At 44.5% G+C, this 19,085-nt stretch overlaps 1 protein-coding gene across 5 annotated transcripts in view; it reads right to left on the reverse strand.

The window, feature by feature from the left end:
• Positions 1-19,085, reverse strand: part of SPECC1 (sperm antigen with calponin homology and coiled-coil domains 1) — a 138,599-nt gene that overhangs the window by 88,847 nt on the left and 30,667 nt on the right. The window contains exon 1 of one of the 5 annotated variants that reach the window (XM_029912494.1): positions 12,624-12,826. The exons of the other annotated variants lie outside the window; for them this stretch is intronic. Within the exon in view, the coding sequence (XP_029768354.1) occupies positions 12,624-12,663 (40 nt within the window). The 5' untranslated portion in view covers positions 12,664-12,826. Of the gene's footprint in view, positions 1-12,623; positions 12,827-19,085 lie in introns of those variants that run through there. 5 annotated transcript variants of the gene reach the window in all.

Raw genomic sequence — 19,085 nt, forward strand, 5'->3', positions numbered from 1 at the left:
ACTCACAACAGCATCAAACAGCTGTCCTCATGTTTCTGGAAAATATAATTATGCAGATGAACAGTAAACAGAACACCTGCATTGGGGGTCGCAAGGAGCACTGCAAATAAAGATACTGAAACCAAATCCATACAGACTGTGTGAATTCAGTTACTGATGGTCCTTATGGTGCAATGGCTAGGCCAACAATCTAATTCCAGTTTATCTATGGCTGTCAAACGTGAGCTCTAGTAGATATCTGACCTGGCATCAGATGGGTAAAAGTTCTCAGTAGCTGAAGGAATCCATTTGTTAACAAACACTTCCTATCTGTGACAGTGTGGGAAGGAACAACAGCAACCCAAAAGGAAAGGGGGGTGAAAGACACCATAACCCCTTCAGACCAGCCAAACTTCACAGGATCATGCCACTAGGCTGCCAAACTCTATGAACGGAATGTGAGATTAAAATGCAGTTCTAACTAGAAAGACTCAATGCCAGAAACACCTTCCTGGAGACTGTCAGGACCAATTCATTCATCCTCAGCTGCTTATAGGAAAAAGGAAGTGGTAGTATCAGTGTCTCCTCAGTACAGACTCTAGCCAACTGGACTGAATGCTGCCTGCCCATAGTGTGCCCATAGAAACTGTCATATTCTGTTACTTGTAACACTGGAAAATACTTTACAGAAGTTACAAGTGTCAAAAAAGGATCATATGGGATAAACTGAGTCCTGCCTGTCTTTCCCCATTGACCTATTGCCTGTGAAGGGAGAAAACCACATTTTCCACACTTTTGAGGAGATGTGTCATACACCCTATAGTCACAAGAACATTAAGGTTCTCACAAAACAGGATACACAGCCCCCAGCTAGATCAGTGTGAAAGTTCGTGATGCCAGAGAATCATCACGCTCTGGTCACATTTGTGAAGTACTTCATGGTTTCACTTGGCATTTTCCATGTTTTCCACTGCCAAGCTAAGGAGCAAAATTTACAACCTGGGGAAAACACAGGAAAATTCTCAATTTGTTCCACTTGGAGAATTTTATGTCACAAAATACAGAGATTGAGGCAGGAAATAACAAGTTTGCACATTTACCCCAGTGTGATCTCTTACAGAAATGCACAGTTTCAGAGATGTGGAAATGCATGACATATGCCTAAGTCGTTTGTTCTGGTCCCACACCTGTTTATGTCTGCAGTTTTCTGCAGTTACTGGGCTGAGGGACGCCCATGGAGAGGAGGAGGCAAAAAAGAGGCAGTTTGGCTCAGGCCCCCCATTTGAGAGGGCCATCAAACCGAGTGGCATTGCAACCTGGTGCATGGGGTCAGCGTGCCACTAAGATTTGGCCCAGCAGTCCCTCTGTTATGGTGGGCCCAATAACCTGTTAGCAAACAGTTGCAGTGAGTATATGGAGTTTCTCCAGCCCTGTGGGAATGGAAAGCAGGGTCAGAGCCTGTGAAGGAGCCTTCGTGGAGCCAAACCAAGAGGTAGTTTGGCTTAGAACGATTAGATTTTTATCAGTAATTGGCGATTTCACCACACACAGATCAAAAATACATAAATCCACCAATAAGCTACATTTACAGACAGGCAAAGAATGAAAATTGCTGCAACTTAGAGTTTGATTTAAGGCTATTTACTTTGTATATTTTGACATGTGATATTGATCCTCCACCCCCAATAATTTTGCACAACTGTGAAAAATTAAATAGATAAAAATAGAAAAAAAATGCTTGAAAATAAACATCAATATTATCCACTGAAATTATAAGAAAAATAAATGCATCCTGCCAAGCTAGTGTTAGTTTATGGTTAAAGTTAGCAGCTAGGAGACAGGGATCCAAATATCAACTGGAAGTCTGTGAAACCAATGCTTGAAAAAGAGGAAGGATGGCCCATTCTCAGCATGGCTCGTTGGAAAAGGCTAGTTTATAGGACTGGAATGTGGCGATTTATCCATCTATTGACAGGAACAATACGCAGAGACTCTGAAATCTCCACAGATGGTGCATGTCCCTGAAAAAGCCTAAACGGCCATTAAGAACCCAAATGCTGTGAAGTATAGAAAGCGGCTGCTCTTTTTTCCGTTCTATAAGAACGGTGTTAATTTAGTGCTGATGAAACATGCTGGGTTGACAGCCCTGAAGATTGAAATCCTTTGATGACCAGAACATGGACAGCAGTAGCATATACTTCATCCATAGTACACCTGTACACCTCTAATATGCCTCTATATTGGCTAAAGGGACCATCTCTAGAGGTGGAAAAGGGAGTTCAGACTCCATGCCCATCCATAACTTTACCTCTCTGCTGAAGATGACAACAATGGCGCCAATTAGTGCCCATTGTGAAGGTGGGTTTTGTGGCTTGCACACCAGTCCACTGGAAACTGGATTGAGAGCACAAAAATTACACACAAGTTCAACCCCTTGCATGGGTGAGGAGTACTGCTGAACAGGTGAGGGTACGGCAGGGAAGAGGGCAGAAGGAAAATAGAAAGAATGCTCCACAATGCAATAAGAATGTTACCTATAAAGGGTTGCCCACTTCAAAGAAGGAAGAACTTGGTTTAAAAAAAAAAAAAGCAGCTAATAATTAAAAGACCAGTCAAAGATTTTCCCCAGCCAAAGAGCCTCAAAGCAGCTCTGTGTAGAGGAGGCAAGAGCTGCAGAGGGGGAGAGGATATCTGCTTCTATTATGCTATCTCTTCCTCAATCTCAGCGATGTGACATGAAAGCAGCATTTCTAAGCCTGTAGGAGATAAGCACATTGAGTCTCAAACACATTCCTAGTGAGTATCTCCCTTCCCATCTTAAGTCTCACAACTGTCAGCTTGCACTCAGGAGATGCCTATGGGCTGGACGTGTGCCCCTCATCCAGGAGAGGAACAGAGGGAGAGTCAGGTCAGCAGTGAGGTGCATGGCAATAGCTGTTTGTGGGGGGCCAACATACAAAGCAGGAGGTATTTCTGGTCTGATGTCTGCTGCCTTGGTGGTGCTGTGAATGGGCTCTTTGTGCTTAGCTTGCCCCACACTATGCCAGGCTGAGCTATAACTTCCAACTCTAAACTTTCAGCTGCCTTTGTTTAAGCATGTTAAAATATATACACCCAAACTTCTGCAGCATTTATTCCACCTGAGGCAAAGGGAAAAGGAGGAGGGGACACTGTCCGGTAGCTGTTCAGAGTGATGATCTAACAGCATTATCACTAGTGGCAAGTGATCCCTGGACTACGTTTTAGACCAGTATTCTGAATGGTGGAGCAGATCTGAAAACCTCTCTTCACTAGGGAGAAAGTTTCACATGATTCACCCCACATCAGGAAAGGAGGCAGTTTGGCTTCACATGCTGCATTTAGAAGCTATTTTATTCTTGCTATTGGCAGACAAATGTAAGGGGCATAACGCTCCCTGCAAAGTGGTGCTGCTGAGCCGATACCCAACCCAGTTGCCCTAGAGGGATGAACCTCATTCACTACAGGAACTGGTTGTGCACAGGGTTTTCCCAATCCCATCACAATTGCAGGCTGTTTTGTGCCCCAATGAATTTGGATTAGTAAAGCTCCCACTGAGCTGGTGCTGTCCCACATGAGCATTGGGCCTCAAGCACCCACTTTACAGCAGGAGACACTTGCATTTACTTTCTTGTCTGTGAAAACAATTATTGGGACTTATTTTTTAATAGGTCCTTTCCTTCCTTGTCCTGTAGAGATCCAGCCCTTTGCCAACAGATCATTATCCACACCCTTGGAGGAGCAGCTCCTAAAGAAGTGATTACATCAGGCTTAATTACATGGCATTATAAAGAATTACACCTTCAATGTAAATGTTACATCGTCAAAGTGCCCAAACCCTTTAGGGGCTGGAAAATCCAGCATGGGATTCTCCCGGCAATCTTCTTTGCTCAAGTATAGTTTGCTGGCCCAGCTCAGGGGAAGCATTCTGTACTGAGGTGCAGGGGAGCTGTCCTCACTCACCTGAGTCGGGAGCCATTGTATTCAAACACTGATGGTTGGGAGGGTACGGGAAATGCCCTGTTACTTACCAGGGTAACCATGGTTCTTCTCTGTCTAGTCATACATGTGAAATGCACTCCTACTGGTGCTGGTATCAGAATGCTTCTGGAAAGCAGAGCCTGTGGGGCCACAGAAACACCTCTTGGCACCAAACATTTAGAGCCAAGGTTGTAAAAGGACCACATAGCCCCACCACCTCAGTTTATTCTGCTAAACTCAAGAGTCCTATAAGAAAGCTGAGGCAGAAGTGGGAGGATAAACATGCATAGGCAACTCTCAAAGAACTACAGTTACCATATAGTTAGTAACTACAATGGACTTCAGTGGGATTTCACCCATGATCTTTAACACTTAGGTCAAACACTTGGGAGGTGAGCAAGATCAGAAGACAAGGATATATTTACTCAGCCTGTTCTTCAGCACTTTTTCCTAGCATCTGGGTAAATTCCATTCAAAATGCAGAGACCAAAGCCACTTAAGCATTCAGCTAGTAACTGCTAGAAGAGAGGAGTGTATACCCTTGTCACAGATCGCACTTACCCGAACAAGACACTCAGCACAGGACCCTGCAACCCGCATTAAATAATCTTTGTTTTCCCAAGGACATATTTTTACCAATCATCAGAACATGTCTGTCCCCAAGACTTACTACTTTTATTTCTGCATATTACCAATGGCTAGACCTCCTGCTGATCAGCTCAATGTAATGTAATTAATGCTTATTACAAGGACAGAAAACTGTAGCTCCATTGAAACCTTATGAGCTCACAGGAATAGTCATATTGATAGTCATAGATTGTCCCATGTATGGGGATGGAGCACTCAGCCAAAAAAGCTACCTTGGTAAGGACATTCAGACCACGTGGTCATAGAGGAGCAATATATGCCCTGCCACCCCACTGAAAATAATAGATGGCACATTTTGAGAGCTATCTAGGCATACGCATGGAGTTGATATTCAGGGAAGAAAGGAAAGCTGGTCTATTAAGATGTGTGGAAAGTCTGGATTAGTCAGCATTGTGACCAAGGACCATGTTATACCATCTTTTATCATCCTGGAGGCTTGAGTAAACCTGCTAGGAAAGAAAGTTGAAAGATCAAAAGATATGCTTACCTGCTGCTGCCAGCTTATGAGTAACATACAAGAGAAAATTCAGATCTGATGTAAGCAGGTGCAACACCAATAGAGTCAACAGAGAGGTACCTTCTTATACTTGGCCTCAATTTGCCCCAGCACCTCTGAAAGCTATATTTCAAAGGGAGATCTTATAAAGACTGATTTAATGTACAAGAGGACGAATCAATGAAGCTACATTGAACAGCTCAAGATACATCCGTTTTAATGCAATTAAGGCAGCAAGCAGCTCTATCAGTGAGACTCCCTTTGGTGAAGCTACAAGGACACATGCTGTGCTGCTATTTGATGGAAGTCCCATAGGAGGATCTTTCAGAGGGGATGGACCATGGGCAAGTCTACACTACCCCACTACATCGGCACAGCTGCACCGATGCAGCACGTCTGGTGAAGATGCGCTGTGCTGGATGGGAGAGCACTTTTCCCATCAGCATAATTACTCCTCCTCCACGAGAGGCGGAAGCTATGTGGGCGTGACACAGCGTGGCATGGACAATGCTTTAAGTCGCTATAACTTACCGTCACTCAGGGGGTGTTGTTTTCACACCCCTGAGCAATGTATGTTACATCAACTTAAGCAGTAGTGCAGACCAGCCCCAAGATGGAGTTCCTAGCCATGCTACGGTTTCCACAAGTAATTTCCTAACCATAAAACCTTGAGGAGCCAAATAGAACCTGAACAAAATGCAGTTAGTCTTCTCTTTCCTGCAAGACCCATGCATTTCCCCTCCCACCCAACTAAGTCAGCAGCAATATTTAACATTGTGCCAGTGCCAATGGAGAAAAGCTCATCACTTCGCCATCCAGCACTGCTTTCCTTCCCCTCCGTCACTGTCAGGACAGCTGCAGCCATTTTAATTAATCTAGTCAACCCCCTGAGAGGCAGACTGGCTTTTACATTTACTGTTATACTAGATCCATTCTATCAATTCTTAATGGATACTAACGTAACACCAGCACTGGGGGACTGGATGGTTCAGACACAAACTACAGAGCCCTTCAGCCATAGCGCAAGCTAATGAGCCAAGTCAAATAAAGCTCCCAAGAGCACATAATTTCAGTCCCTTTCTCCAGGGAGGAGTTTATTTTTCAAAACCAAAACAGTCCAAAACCAGTCAGAAAGCATAAACCATGTCTGCCCCTTCAACAGGCTTCTGCCCCTTCCCACACAGCAGCTATCACCAGTCAGGACTTCCATCCCACTGGTGTGGCCAGCCCCCTATATAGCTCCTTTCCCCTGACCCTGGGGCCCTTGCAGGTCTCTTCCCCTAAAGGAGCTGCCAACTGGCCTTTTATTAGAGGACTGGGGGCCGGATTTTTAAAGGCATTTAAGCACCTAAGTCCCATTGATTTCCATGGGAGGCAGGCACCTAAATATCTTTAAAAATCTGGTTCTTGGTGACCTGCAGGTTATCACCTGAACCCTGGCCTCAAACACATCACTTGGGAGACAGCTAATTAGTCACTGGCGTGGCTAAAGGGCCATCCCAGCCTAGGACACAGATTCCTGGAATGACTACAGCCTAGAGAGACTATCAGCTGGCCTACAGACTAAAAGTGACTGTTGCCATTTGACATCTGTCAGCCTTTGTGGAATGATTTAGTGATGAGTCCAGTTTTAGTGCAACTGTGGTCACATCACAAAAATATACCAGCGTGGTTGGCACCAACTGGCCTCAAAAGATAGGCCAAATTAAAATAGAAATAAAAATTACTCTCCTGAGGCAAATAAAATTGTACAAGGCTGCTTTAATCAGCAGTTTGTTACTACTCTTCAGATTGTAAACAGGCACAAGCAGAACATGTGAGGAAGAGGTGACTAAAGAATGAATCTGTCCACCACAAGTTGTGGTTTGCTGGCTCTACGGGGGAACAGAAGGTCTAAGACTCACCATTTGAGCCCCTAGAGGATGCAGCTTACAGCTGGTATTTGCACTCAAACTACTAGTGAGAGTTGCTCCCCACTCCCCATTCAAATTCATCTGTTCTCTTGGGCTCTTATTTGGCAAAGGTGATATGCTGACACATCACAGAGCTCAAATAAAAGGCTTCCCATGTTAATAAGGGGAATGTGGGAGAAGCAGAGGAAACAGGGGCTTGGAGGAGGACTCTGAAGAGGATAGAAAGCAAGAAATACATTAAAAATTAAGTTAATCATCATAAATAAATCATATTTCTATAAGTGCCTTTTATCTTGAAAGATCCCAAATGCTTTATGAACTACACAAAGGAATCCCTTCCTCCACCATGAAACGTAGCCAACTCTGGGGAGGGACAGAGCGGATGTTTAAAAGGGTACAGCAACGTTACCCAAGAGTATCCTCTTACATTTGGTCTTCTCATCCAAGTCAATTAAACAATGAGCAAGATCCCAACAAAGAAAACCTCTAACCCCTGGATAACCTCACTGGTCACCTCTTTCCAAATAGAGATATTAACATTTCTGCTGAAGCCTGCTGTTTTCAAGCCATTTTTTCCACCTACTTCCAATGATTTTAATCATCAAGTTGTTTGCAAATTTGAAGAGGATAAACAGAAAACACAATCTCACACTGTGTCCATTGATATCTTCAAAGGACTGCAGAGTGCTTGCTTAGAAATCCAGGCTGCCTAACCAGCTAGAGAGACCAGCACAGATCTGAAGAGCTCTGTACAGATCCAAAGCTTGTCTCTTTCACCAACAGAAGTTGGTCCAATGAAATATTACCACACCTACCTTGTCTCTCATATACCCTGGGACCAATACAGCTACAGCACTGCATATAACTAGCTATTGGTAATCCAAAGTGGATATCTGAGGGGCTCCCCTTGCTACATACCATAAAATAGCATGGTCTTGTACTCCTCCACACAAGTCCTGTGAAGATCTCCAACTATTTTCTATGTGATGTGGCCTCATTTTACATATTATCATCACATTTAATGCTTTCCACTGGCTCGGGGCCTGACCTGGCCCTTGGACAACTAATTCTGCTGAATAGCAAACAATATCTCTGCATTTCTATAGGGCTCTTCATTCTAGGAACTTCAGGTACTTTGCAAACATGAATGTTAAAAACTGTTAAGAGACAGGTTTCAGAGTAGCAGCCGTGTTAGTCTGTATCCGCAAAAATAACAGGGGTTATTTTTGCGGATACAGACTAACACGGCTGCTACTCTGAAACCTGTCATTATGCAAGGCACTGCATTTAGCCGTATGGAGTGGAAATCCATCAACTTCATGAAAAAACTCGTACAGATACAGACAGACATCATCTTCCTTTCCAAATGCAAACAGATGGACATCATACCAAAAGGACTAAAGGTAAAAAATCCATTACAATCTACATATCACACAGACTATGCTGAGAGACTGTGTCACACACTCTCAAAGAAACTGCGAAACCACCTGATCAGCATCCTATACTGCAAACAGGGAAGGATTAAGAATGAGCTCTCAAAACTGGATACTCTCATAAGAAACCAACCTTCCACACAAACTTCCTCATGGATAGACTTTACAAAAACTAGACAAGCCATTTACAAGACAAACTTTGCCTCTCTACAAAGGAAAGAGGACACTAAACTATCTAAACTGCTACATGCCACAAGGAGCCACAACAGTAGTTCCCTTAACCCACCCAGCAATATTGTTAACCTTTCCAGCTATACTCTTAGCCCAGCAGAAGAGTCTGTCCTATCTCGGGGCCTCTCCTTTTGTCCCTCCAGACCCACGAACATTTTTTAAATTTGTTAGTCTCTAAGGTGCCACAAGTACTCCTGTTATTTTTGTTAAGAGACAGTAGTTAAGAATTAACCACCCCCACACCTCCGTTTCGAAGAGGCAGAAACTGAAGCACAGAGGTAATGCAACTTGCCTCGGTCACAATTTACAAAATAACTTAGGCTCTCCCGCCCACAAAAAAATTCCACCCCCAACGAGCAGCGATCCCACCAACAAAGTGTTGTTCACACCAGCGCTTTTCGTCGGTAAAATTTTGTTGTTAGGGGATGTGGGTTTTTTTTCCACACCCCTGAATGACAAGTTTTACCGACGAAAGTCCAGTGTAGACAAAGCCGAAGAGTGTAAACATTTTTCAAATTATGGTTGAAGAGATTAAAAAGAATTGTGGAATTTGGGAGGATGAAACGTGCTGGGGTCTAGTACACTGCAAAGGAATGTCCTTGTCCCTGGGTTTGACACACTAATGACCTTGGCAGAACGTAGACAAGCTTGGGAGGAGTCGGAGTGAATGCTGTGCTATCCATGTGGCTCAGGGGAATGCTTTTCACACTACTTAGTTATACCAACTTAATTTTCTAGTGTAGACCAGGCCTTAGACACCAAACAACAGTCACTTTAGGTACGTCTACACTGCAACACCACGAGCGGCAGGGAGTAGGATAAGTGTAGCTACATGCCGCAGTGAAAAGTGGGCTGCGTCCACGCTGTAGTGCATAGATACATGTGGCAGCGAAAGGCTCTGGCTGGGGGCAGGCAGTGGGGAAAGGCTCCAGCTATACGGGTTCAGCAGGACAGCACACTGGTAAAAATAACAGTGTAGATAGGGCGTGCAGAGAGTGGTGTAGGGGACATGCACAAAGGGTTCAGGCATGTCTCTATATTGCTATTTATACCGGTCTGAAGGGCGTGCAGTGTATGTACTCTAAATGCTGCCATAAGGAGTGTGCAGTGTAGACATACCCTTTATGAAAACTCATCCTCCCTGGCATCTCTTCTCCTCTACCACTTCCAGCCTCTCAAGTATCCTCCTCAGCTAGTTAGCGCCTCTCTCAGCTCCCCTACGTAATCTTGGCTGCTCCCAACTTTTTACCTGGTAAAGAGGATTTCCCTCCTGCTTCCTGACAGCACTGCCACCCAGCCAACAGCCTGCAATGATCACAATTGCTGCCACCCTTGTCAGTCAGGGGAGATGGGACCCTGCCAGGCCCTGCAGTCAGACGCTGCTGCGCTTGGTATTGCTTTTTCTGATCGTTTCTGAGGCTAGCTATATCCTTACTGACATGCTAGAGCAGCGCTAGGGGAAGCTCTACATCCCTGTCTCTCACCATTTCACTCCCACCTGGATACAGCAGGACGTGTATTGTAGGATTTGGTTAACCCCAGCATGGCATATAACATTTGTTGGTGTACTTGGGCTCTGCGCACACTATGGCTCAAACTGGATTAGCAGCAACCATATTTAAATGTGGGCTTCCTGGATGAGTGTGGCCATGGATTTTATTTAGAACCCGGCTCCGATCCAAAGCATACTGGAAGCATTTAAGGCCAGATTTTAAAAGTAATTTAGGCACCTAACTCCCATTTAAACCAATAGAAATACCTTTAAGAATCTGACCCTTAGATATCACTGGCTATCTTACTTAGGAAAGCCACACATCGAAACCTCCTTAGGCAGTGTCCATAAGGTTGTCAGCAGAATAATCCTTGGCCACGCCAACCAGGGAAACTGATCTCAATAACTATGTTATAGGGTTGTATAGCCTGCAGAGTTTCAGCCACAGCAAGGACAGGACTCGGGTAGGCCAAATTCTGCTCTGGTACACCAATGTAGATCTGGAGTAACTGAGGATTTAGACTTCTGTAAATGAGAGCAAAATTTGCCCCAATCTCCATTCAAACAGAAACAAAGCCACCACATACTGGCATTTATGGCGAAGTGACAAAGAGTAAAGCTTCTGAATCCCTGGGGCTCATCACCAAGCAAGGGATATCAGAAGCAAAGCTTCCATCGACCTCTCACGCTTGAAACGTAGGTTCTCATGTCCAGGGTTAGCCCCCCCCATCAAGGTGACCATTTAACTGTATTCCTGTCATGCTGTTGCCCTGCAAATGTCTAAGGCAGAAGTAGAACTGGAGAACAGGGTTAAAACAAGGCCCAGTCCCATTTACACTGTAAGAATGGATTTTAACCTTGTTGAGGACAATGGGGTTGTAACCCTGTCCCCTCAACACAAAAAAATTACAGCATGGCTTGAAACTGAGGCTGAGAGTTTCAAAGCCACCAAGGGGATTTAGATGCTCATTACTGATTCGTTTTCATGTCATCTAGGTATTCAAATTCCGTACGTTTATTTGAAAATTTGAGTCCGTTTCCTGGACCTCTGATTTGGAGCTATGGGAGCCCGCTGTCTCCCACCCACCCCTTTGACTTTGTAACATCAGCACTCACTCTTCCCCGCCACCCCCCTTGCAGTGAGAGTAACACAGGCTTAGCTTCAGTGAGACTTTCCATTTCCCTGGGGCAGCATTTCTTTTGGTGACTGACTATTGGTGGATTGCGTTCTTCATTAGGCTGGTTATTAACACACTGCTAGTGAGAGCTACCCAACTGCAGTGCTAGCATCCAATGACAGATCTATCTTGGAAGATCATAGGTTCCAACAGGTGGCAATGGGAAGTGTTGATTCCATCACCACACCACACCCCAGATCAACTACATGGGGTTTGCAAAAAGAACAGTACTTGTGGCACCTTAGAGACTAACAAATTTATTAGAGCGTAAGCTTTCGTGGGCTACAACCCACTTCTTCGGATGCATATACATGGGGTTTACATTTAAAATGGCTAGCTACATGCCTGCCTTGCACTTATACCATCGGTTTATCAAGAGTCTTCCCAAAAGGGTCTTAATAGAATTGTGGGAATAAACTCCCCATGACAACAGTGAGAAGAAGCAGAATGCTAGTAAGTTATCTGCTGAGTGATCTCTCTGCACCTTCAAAGGTGCTAAGCTCAAACGGGACCTAAGGTAGGGAAGAAAAGGGCCTACTGTTCTCCCCTGACGAGGTGTCACAGAGGCAAGCAGGGCAGCCATCAGGGCAATAAAGACAGATTACCAGCTTGTTTTAACACACAGTATAACAAGTACTCCTGTTCTTTTTGCGGATACAGACTAACACGGCTGCTACTCTGAAAAGTATAACCACATGCGCTTCCAGTGGGGAATGAAAGGTGCCTGCCATTAGACCCCACCTTCCATAAAATGTGCAAGTGCTTAACATGCAAAGCACAGCTTCAGAGAGACAATGGCAAGAGAGAGACCCTTCACAAAGACATTATTTTAAATTCTAAAGGCCTGGAAAACCTAAGGCCTCAGGCCACAAACAATGAATGGCAGAGGCTCACCCTACAAATCCTGATACGCTGTACAGCAAGAGATACACGTTACAACTTTTTAGCTGCATCATGTAGACTACGTGGACTGATATCTGTCAGGCTCCTCACTCACAGGAGCAAAGGGTTTCTTTCGAAATCCTCATGTAAGGAGGGCGTTGTGGTTTCAGGTATGTACCAACAATGAATGGCACTTCCTAGTCGCAAGGTAAACAACTGTTCTATCTCTAGCACATTGGGAACATTCCGAAACATCAGCATTACATGACAGCAGCCTCTGCTTTCTGCTCAATCGGACTGTGCAGTTCAATACCAGGAGCAAAAGCCGAGAGACACAGAGAACAACAACGCAGCTCCCGAGTACACACAGACCTTGTTCCAGCTCCTCCGGTCTCCCCGGCTGGTTACCCATCTTCAGCAAACTCCAGTGATCCCTTTCCGCGATTCTCTAGGGTCCCCACGCCCTGCTCCTGCACCGCATCAGAAGCAGACCTCCCTCATCTGCCTTTCAGGGTGTGTGCCAGTCAAATCCAAAGGAAAAACTCAGCGCCTTCCTAGTTCCTGACACCAGGAACAGTGTCTGCTGCTCGTGCTAAGGCAGCTGTGGCTAGCCTAGCCCCAAGCCCTCCTACCTCATTACAATATTATGCACCGAAGGGCCGGCCTGTGCACTTCATTAGCTGCCTGACTGCTGAATAAAGACAGAGAGGTGACTCAACGGGCAGCGTAAGCCACGCAGAGGCAGCAAGAGCAAACTGCAGGCAATTGCCAGAAAGGCAAGGACTGAATAAAACCCCATTCCCAATGAGAAACCTACTCTAGACACAAGATATCGCACGTGTTAACTTCAGCAGGACGCAAATACCTCATCAGGCCACTCAAATTAAGATAAAACAGGGGGGTCCTGCCCCAGGGGACCAGAGTAGAAGCAGAGCTTTAACAAATTACATATACTGCACCAGAGACAAAATGGGTGAGGGAATATCTTTGATTGGCCCAGCTTTTGTTGGGGCGAGAGACAAGCTTTGAAGCTCTTCTTCAGGTCTGGGAAAGGAACTCCACAGCAAAATGCCAGGTGGAACAGATTGTTTAGCATAAGTAGAAAGTAGTTAACACATAGTGTAAGGCTGTGGCTTTCAACCTTTTTTTTTCATTTGTGGACTCCTAAACAATTTCAAATGGAGGTGCTGACCCCGTTGGGAATCTTAGACATAGTCTGTGGATCACAGGTTGAAAACCACTATGTAAGGGATAGGGTTGCCAGCCCTCCAGGATTGTCCTGGAGTCGTTAATGAAAGATTATGTTGTGATGGAACCTCCAGGAATATGTCCATCCAAAATTGGCAATCCTAATAAGGACCCATTCAAGGTAAAGTTTCTAGCAGAGTAAAGAGCTTAAATTCATCATTCTGCTAGACACTAAAAATCATGAACTGAACAGAGACACTGGATTTATGGCTTATTACCAAATCTGTAACCTACTAACTTCCCTCTCTTTGTCCTATGACTGCAGAGGTGTGAAAAGGCCACTCTGCCTTGAATGGTCCCTTACAATATGTGCTTCTACTCACGCTAAACAATCTGTTCCACCTTGCATTTTCGTGTGACACTGGGAGTACCTTTCCCAGACCTGAAGAAGAGCTGTGTGTAGCTCCAAAGCTTGTCTCTCTCACCAACAGAAGTTGGGCCCAGAAAAGATATCACCTCACCCACCCCTTGTCTCTCTAACATCCTGGGACTGACACGGTTATAACTACATGGCAGACACTGCACCAGAAAGTCTCATGACAAAGAGATCCGAACACAAGTCGGAGCACGGAGAGCCCCAGTGAAGTTAGTGGGAGCTTAGCATATGCAGCCAAAGGTTTTCTAAAAACTGCCCTGAATTTAGTGGGAGGATTACAAACAAATTAAGGGAGTTATAGCTTAAATTGCTCAAGAGCAGCTCAGGCTGAACCTTATCCTGAAAAAAGGCAGGGGGATTCAGAATGCAAGCTGCCACCCCATCCCCTACTTTTTATGCCTAGCTATGGGAGGCTAGACAATTTGCCTCAGGACTTGGCCAAGATCTCTTTAATATCTCAACCTATTGGGGTGTCTTATGTGCCAGTCCTTACTTAGTCTGTCCTTGCTCTTGACAGTTGAAGTTAAAGTGCTCAAGGTTATTTTGGTGCAGCTGTTTATATGTAATTGGATCCTGTTCAACATCATCAGACTCCAGTTGAGAAGTTGCCTTGAATAATGGATAAGTCATGTATGTTCTGCTAAAAGGGATGATCTGCAGTGATCCAAGGTCTATTTATGATGATTTACAATGATAAATCCAACCAATTAAATCAGGTCAGTTAGGGCTAATGTGGAGGTTGGCAGGAGGTAAATATAGGTGACATCTGTGGGAATCTCATTTAATATTTCTCCAGATAACAAAAACTTGATGTCAATTTCCCCCCTTAACTGACCTTGTTTACTCTTATGTCCACATTTAAACTGACACCATCAGACAACATGTTAAACTGCAGTTTAATAAAGTTCAGCCAAAGACTTGATAATACTTTTTAATGGGGGAAACAAATAGCTCTGCATGACTGACCTGGAGATACCCCTCTAGGGGCTAGTGGGGAGCTCAGTCTCCAGGACCCACTAATTTCTTGGCCTCTCGACTGACATTACAAACCGGGATGTCAATTTTAATGGTGGTTTACATGTTCTGACCACCTACATACCGGGAACTGGTCCTGCCAATCTCATTTCCATCTCTCCCCCTCTCAGGATTTCTACTATGCCCAGTCCAATGGCACAGGTCACTGTACCACTGGCACAGGGGAAGACCTTTTGCTCACTCCCAAACGGGACTGGATTTCCCACCAAGTTACAAAATAAATCTTTGGGACTAGGACACTTTGAGGTCATGACCAAATTCGTGGGACCAAACTGCAGCCTTCCAAGAATTCATCTGTAAAACTGCAGTCAACCTCTCTCTCTTCCGTTAGAGCATTAAGATCCTCTGAAAAGCAGTTGGAAAACTAGCGAGGAATGCATTGCACCCTCCTGATACGCATACTTGGTAGGCCAGGCTAGCTTTGACTTCCTTCATTTTTTTCTACCCCATTCTCTGAGTGCGAACACACTGGCACCCTGACAAACCATGTTGGCTGTGATACATCTAGGCCCGGAGAATTAGTCTTAAGGATAATTTCTCTTCAAATTAGCTGGAGAAAAGCTGATAATTAACCTAAGGCAGGTAACCATGGGGTCACATTGACCCTGCTCTATAACTTTCCTGAAGGTGACTGGAAAAGAAACAAAAAAAACCCCAAGGCATGTGTGGTATTCTAGGGAGAATCTAGCACCTTTCCCTTCTGTTTAGATGGTGTCCCTAGCTGGTCTGCTATGATCTTTGCTGGCATGTTTACAGCTGTAATGGATCGTCCCTATTTGTGTTAGTTTGAGCCAATTAACTGTCAACATATTTAGTGAGTCAAGTCATTAAGGTCCTTAAGGTTTAGCATTTCAGCATCCCCTCCACACACTTGAATCCTTTTAACTGGCTCAGAGCCCAGTGGGCAGACATGTGCCAACAAAATGATTCCCATGGGAATACATAGCAGATGGAGAAGTTCTCTTTCATTTCAGGAGCGGTTTTAAAAAAAATAAGTCATGGGCAAAGCATTAATATCAATATATTAAAGCAAATCTGAATTGTTTAGCTGCCGCACTAGAGCAGGGCAGCAACAAAGTGAACAAAGGAGGACACAACCAGAAACATAGGTCAGCAAATGCCAGTTCCTTCATGTTAACTGCTATGAGTTGACGGCAGACAGACACCAATGTGCCTCATAAAGAGACTGGGTGTGCTGTTTATCCACGACAGAGTCAGTTATCAGAGGCCTTGTCACAAAGTCACTAAAATGCATTGCACTAATTCTGTTCCCTGTACATTCCAATTAGGCAAGAATGCTAGTAATTAGGGCTCATTAAATGGATCCTAGACTAGGTCCACAAAAGTAATACTAGTTGTGATGGGTTCCCTCCAGGGTACCACTGGAACTGGGGTACCACTGAACCTGCCTGACCCATCAGCCTGGGCTCCCTTTACACTGTACTATTGTGACAGGCCCTCAAGCCCCCTCCAGCACACGTACAGGTAGGGGCACACCCAGCTGCAGCAACACACAGCTGCATGGGAAGGCTCAGCTAATGCACCTCCCAGTTCATAAGGCACACACCCCCTTCTCGAGTGTAAACCCAAAATTACACCATCCTGCGCTCAGGGCCCGCTCTACCATTTTTGCCGCACAAAAGAGAAAAAAAAAAAAAAAAAAAAAGCCGCTCGGACTGTGCCGCCCCAAGAATGGTCAGAATGCCTCCCCTTAGCATGTGCCGCCCCAGGCACGTGCTTCCTCCACTGGTGCCTAGAGCCGGCCCTGCTTGCGCTGCACAGCAAACTGTACAGTGTAAGATCATGAAATTTGCCCCCCCCCCTCCATGTGGAGAGAAATATACACAGCTTTCTGCCCCAAGTTATGATTTCCACACACTGGTTTTAGACAAAACAAGTTTATTAACTACAAAAAGATAGATTTTTAGGTGCTCATAAGGGATAGCAAACAGACCAAAGCAGGTTACCTAGCAAATAAACAAAAACACAAGCTAAGCTTAATATACTAAAGACATTGGATATGAGTGGCAGATTCTCACCCTAATTGTTGATTTAGACAGTTTTGCAGAGATTCTTGAGGCAAGCTGCAGTTGCTTGCAGCTTAAAAACACCAGGTATTCCTGTCTCAGGCTAGAAATCTCTCTAGCCTATGTTCAGCCCTTCTCCCCCAGTCCAGTCCTTGTTCCTCAGGTGTTTTCAGGCATCTCTCTGGGCAGGGAGTCAGTGAAGAACCACAATGATGTCACTTCCCTACCTTAAATAGCTTTTGCATATGGCAGGAACCCTTTGTCTCTCCTCTTGGTTCCCATGCCCGGTCTGTGAAAAAACACAGGTATTCCAAGATGGAGTCCAGTACCAGGTGACGTGGTCACATGCCCCTGTAGGGACACAGCAGCCATGACTTGGAAGCTGTTTGTAGCATCCTCAGGAAGGCTCCCAGGTGGGAGATTTGCCTCTTCTAAAACCTATTGTTCTCCCTAATGGCCCTTTCCAGCCAGCCATCTAGACTGATTGCATTCTGCTTAGTGGGCTTTCCCCAGGTGTAAACACATTTGTAATAGATGCATAGACAATATTCCTAACTTCAGATACCAAAATGATACATGCATACAAATAGGATAATCATATTCAGTGAATCACAACCGTTTCAATGATACCTTACATGACCAATCTTGCATAAAATACATCATGTCAATAATATTACTATGTAGAAAATGGGGCATAATGCCACACTAGTATTGCATGCCACTTCCAAAGGGGGTCTAGCAGTAGACCCTTTTGGCCTAGGGAAAACAGGGACTGAGACCTAGGTCCTAAAATGTTATCTAGAGAATTTGGTTTCATGATATCAGGGTCGTTGTCATTTATGCATTAAGAAAAGAGGAGGTCCCCACTAGCAGCAGAATTAATTCCTTACTCAGGTAGCTCAAAGTACCTACCAAGCAACCCACTTCAAGAGGGAGTGGAAAGAAAGGCCAAGGAAGAAAAGTACCTGGAAATTCAAAATTTCACTTTATGGGAATGGATACAAATAACTCCATTTATTAACTTGTCTCCGTATTTACACTAGAGCTGAACATACAAATCCGAATATTTTGGCTAAGACTAAGGATCAAGACAAAGGAATGGTGGCAAGGGAGGGGGGACTCAAAGAGATATGCCACATTTCATCTGATGTCTGTGCAGTCAATGTTCAAGGCTGAGAGTTTTCTACACCTGTACAATTAAATGGTGGTTTCCATGTGAGCTTTAACTCCCTTTTATCTCCCTTTTGCAGATGAAACATGTAAAAGTGTGAACGGAAACAAGGACTGTCACTTTACATTTTAAGGGTCAGGGCACAAAAAGGGATGCTTAAAGTTGGACACCTAAACATCTGGGCCCCCACCTTTTGAAATGTTTGGCCTTGGCAATTAGATTAAATCCTGCCTAGAAAATCGGAGGTGAAAACATAAATCTGAGCCTTATAATAATACTTCGTCTTCATCAGTGTGTGTCAATCTGAGCATGGAGAGATATATGTATGAATATGTGCCTACATATTAGCATATGCTCATGTGTCAGGAAGTGGAGTGATGGGTGCATGTACATGTTCAAATTATTTAGGGATTTTCTACCTTGAAAGCTCCAAAGGGATTTTTGCTTTTGCCTTGGTATTCTGTTTCCAGAGCTAGAGCCTCTTTTTCTTCAGGAAAGACTGCAATGGTATCGGAGCCACTGATTGCATCTGTGGCAGATGGCAGAATCCAGCTACATTTCCAGATGAAGCTTTCCAGCATATTTATTGTCCTAGGGAAATCCCAAATGGGATCAGGCATTTGGTTTCTTGTGAGGTCTTGTCATATAACAGCACATACTAATGTCATTAGCTTCTCACACATGCCCCAGTCTGTATCTTTTACAGGAAAAAAAGACGGCAATTTTACTGAACTCAAGGTACATCGACCCTGCTGCAGACCCAGAGCAGCCTTTGATGTGACAGATCACAAGAAACAGACACTGTCAAAACTTGATGCATGGTGGGTAAAAGGAGCCTAAGCTCATCCGAGAACTGCCCTTCAAAGAGAATCACTTTCCTTTTTTCAGCTCTAATTGGGGCCCATTAGCATTTTCTGAAAAATTGAATTGCCAGTTAGATTTGTCAATGAGTTTTTAAAGCCATTTATTTAAAATAA

This window comes from Terrapene carolina, unplaced genomic scaffold (genome assembly GCF_002925995.2).
Source record: "Terrapene carolina triunguis isolate 2854851 unplaced genomic scaffold, T_m_triunguis-2.0 Scaffold231, whole genome shotgun sequence".
Taxonomy (NCBI): Eukaryota; Metazoa; Chordata; order Testudines; family Emydidae; genus Terrapene; species Terrapene triunguis.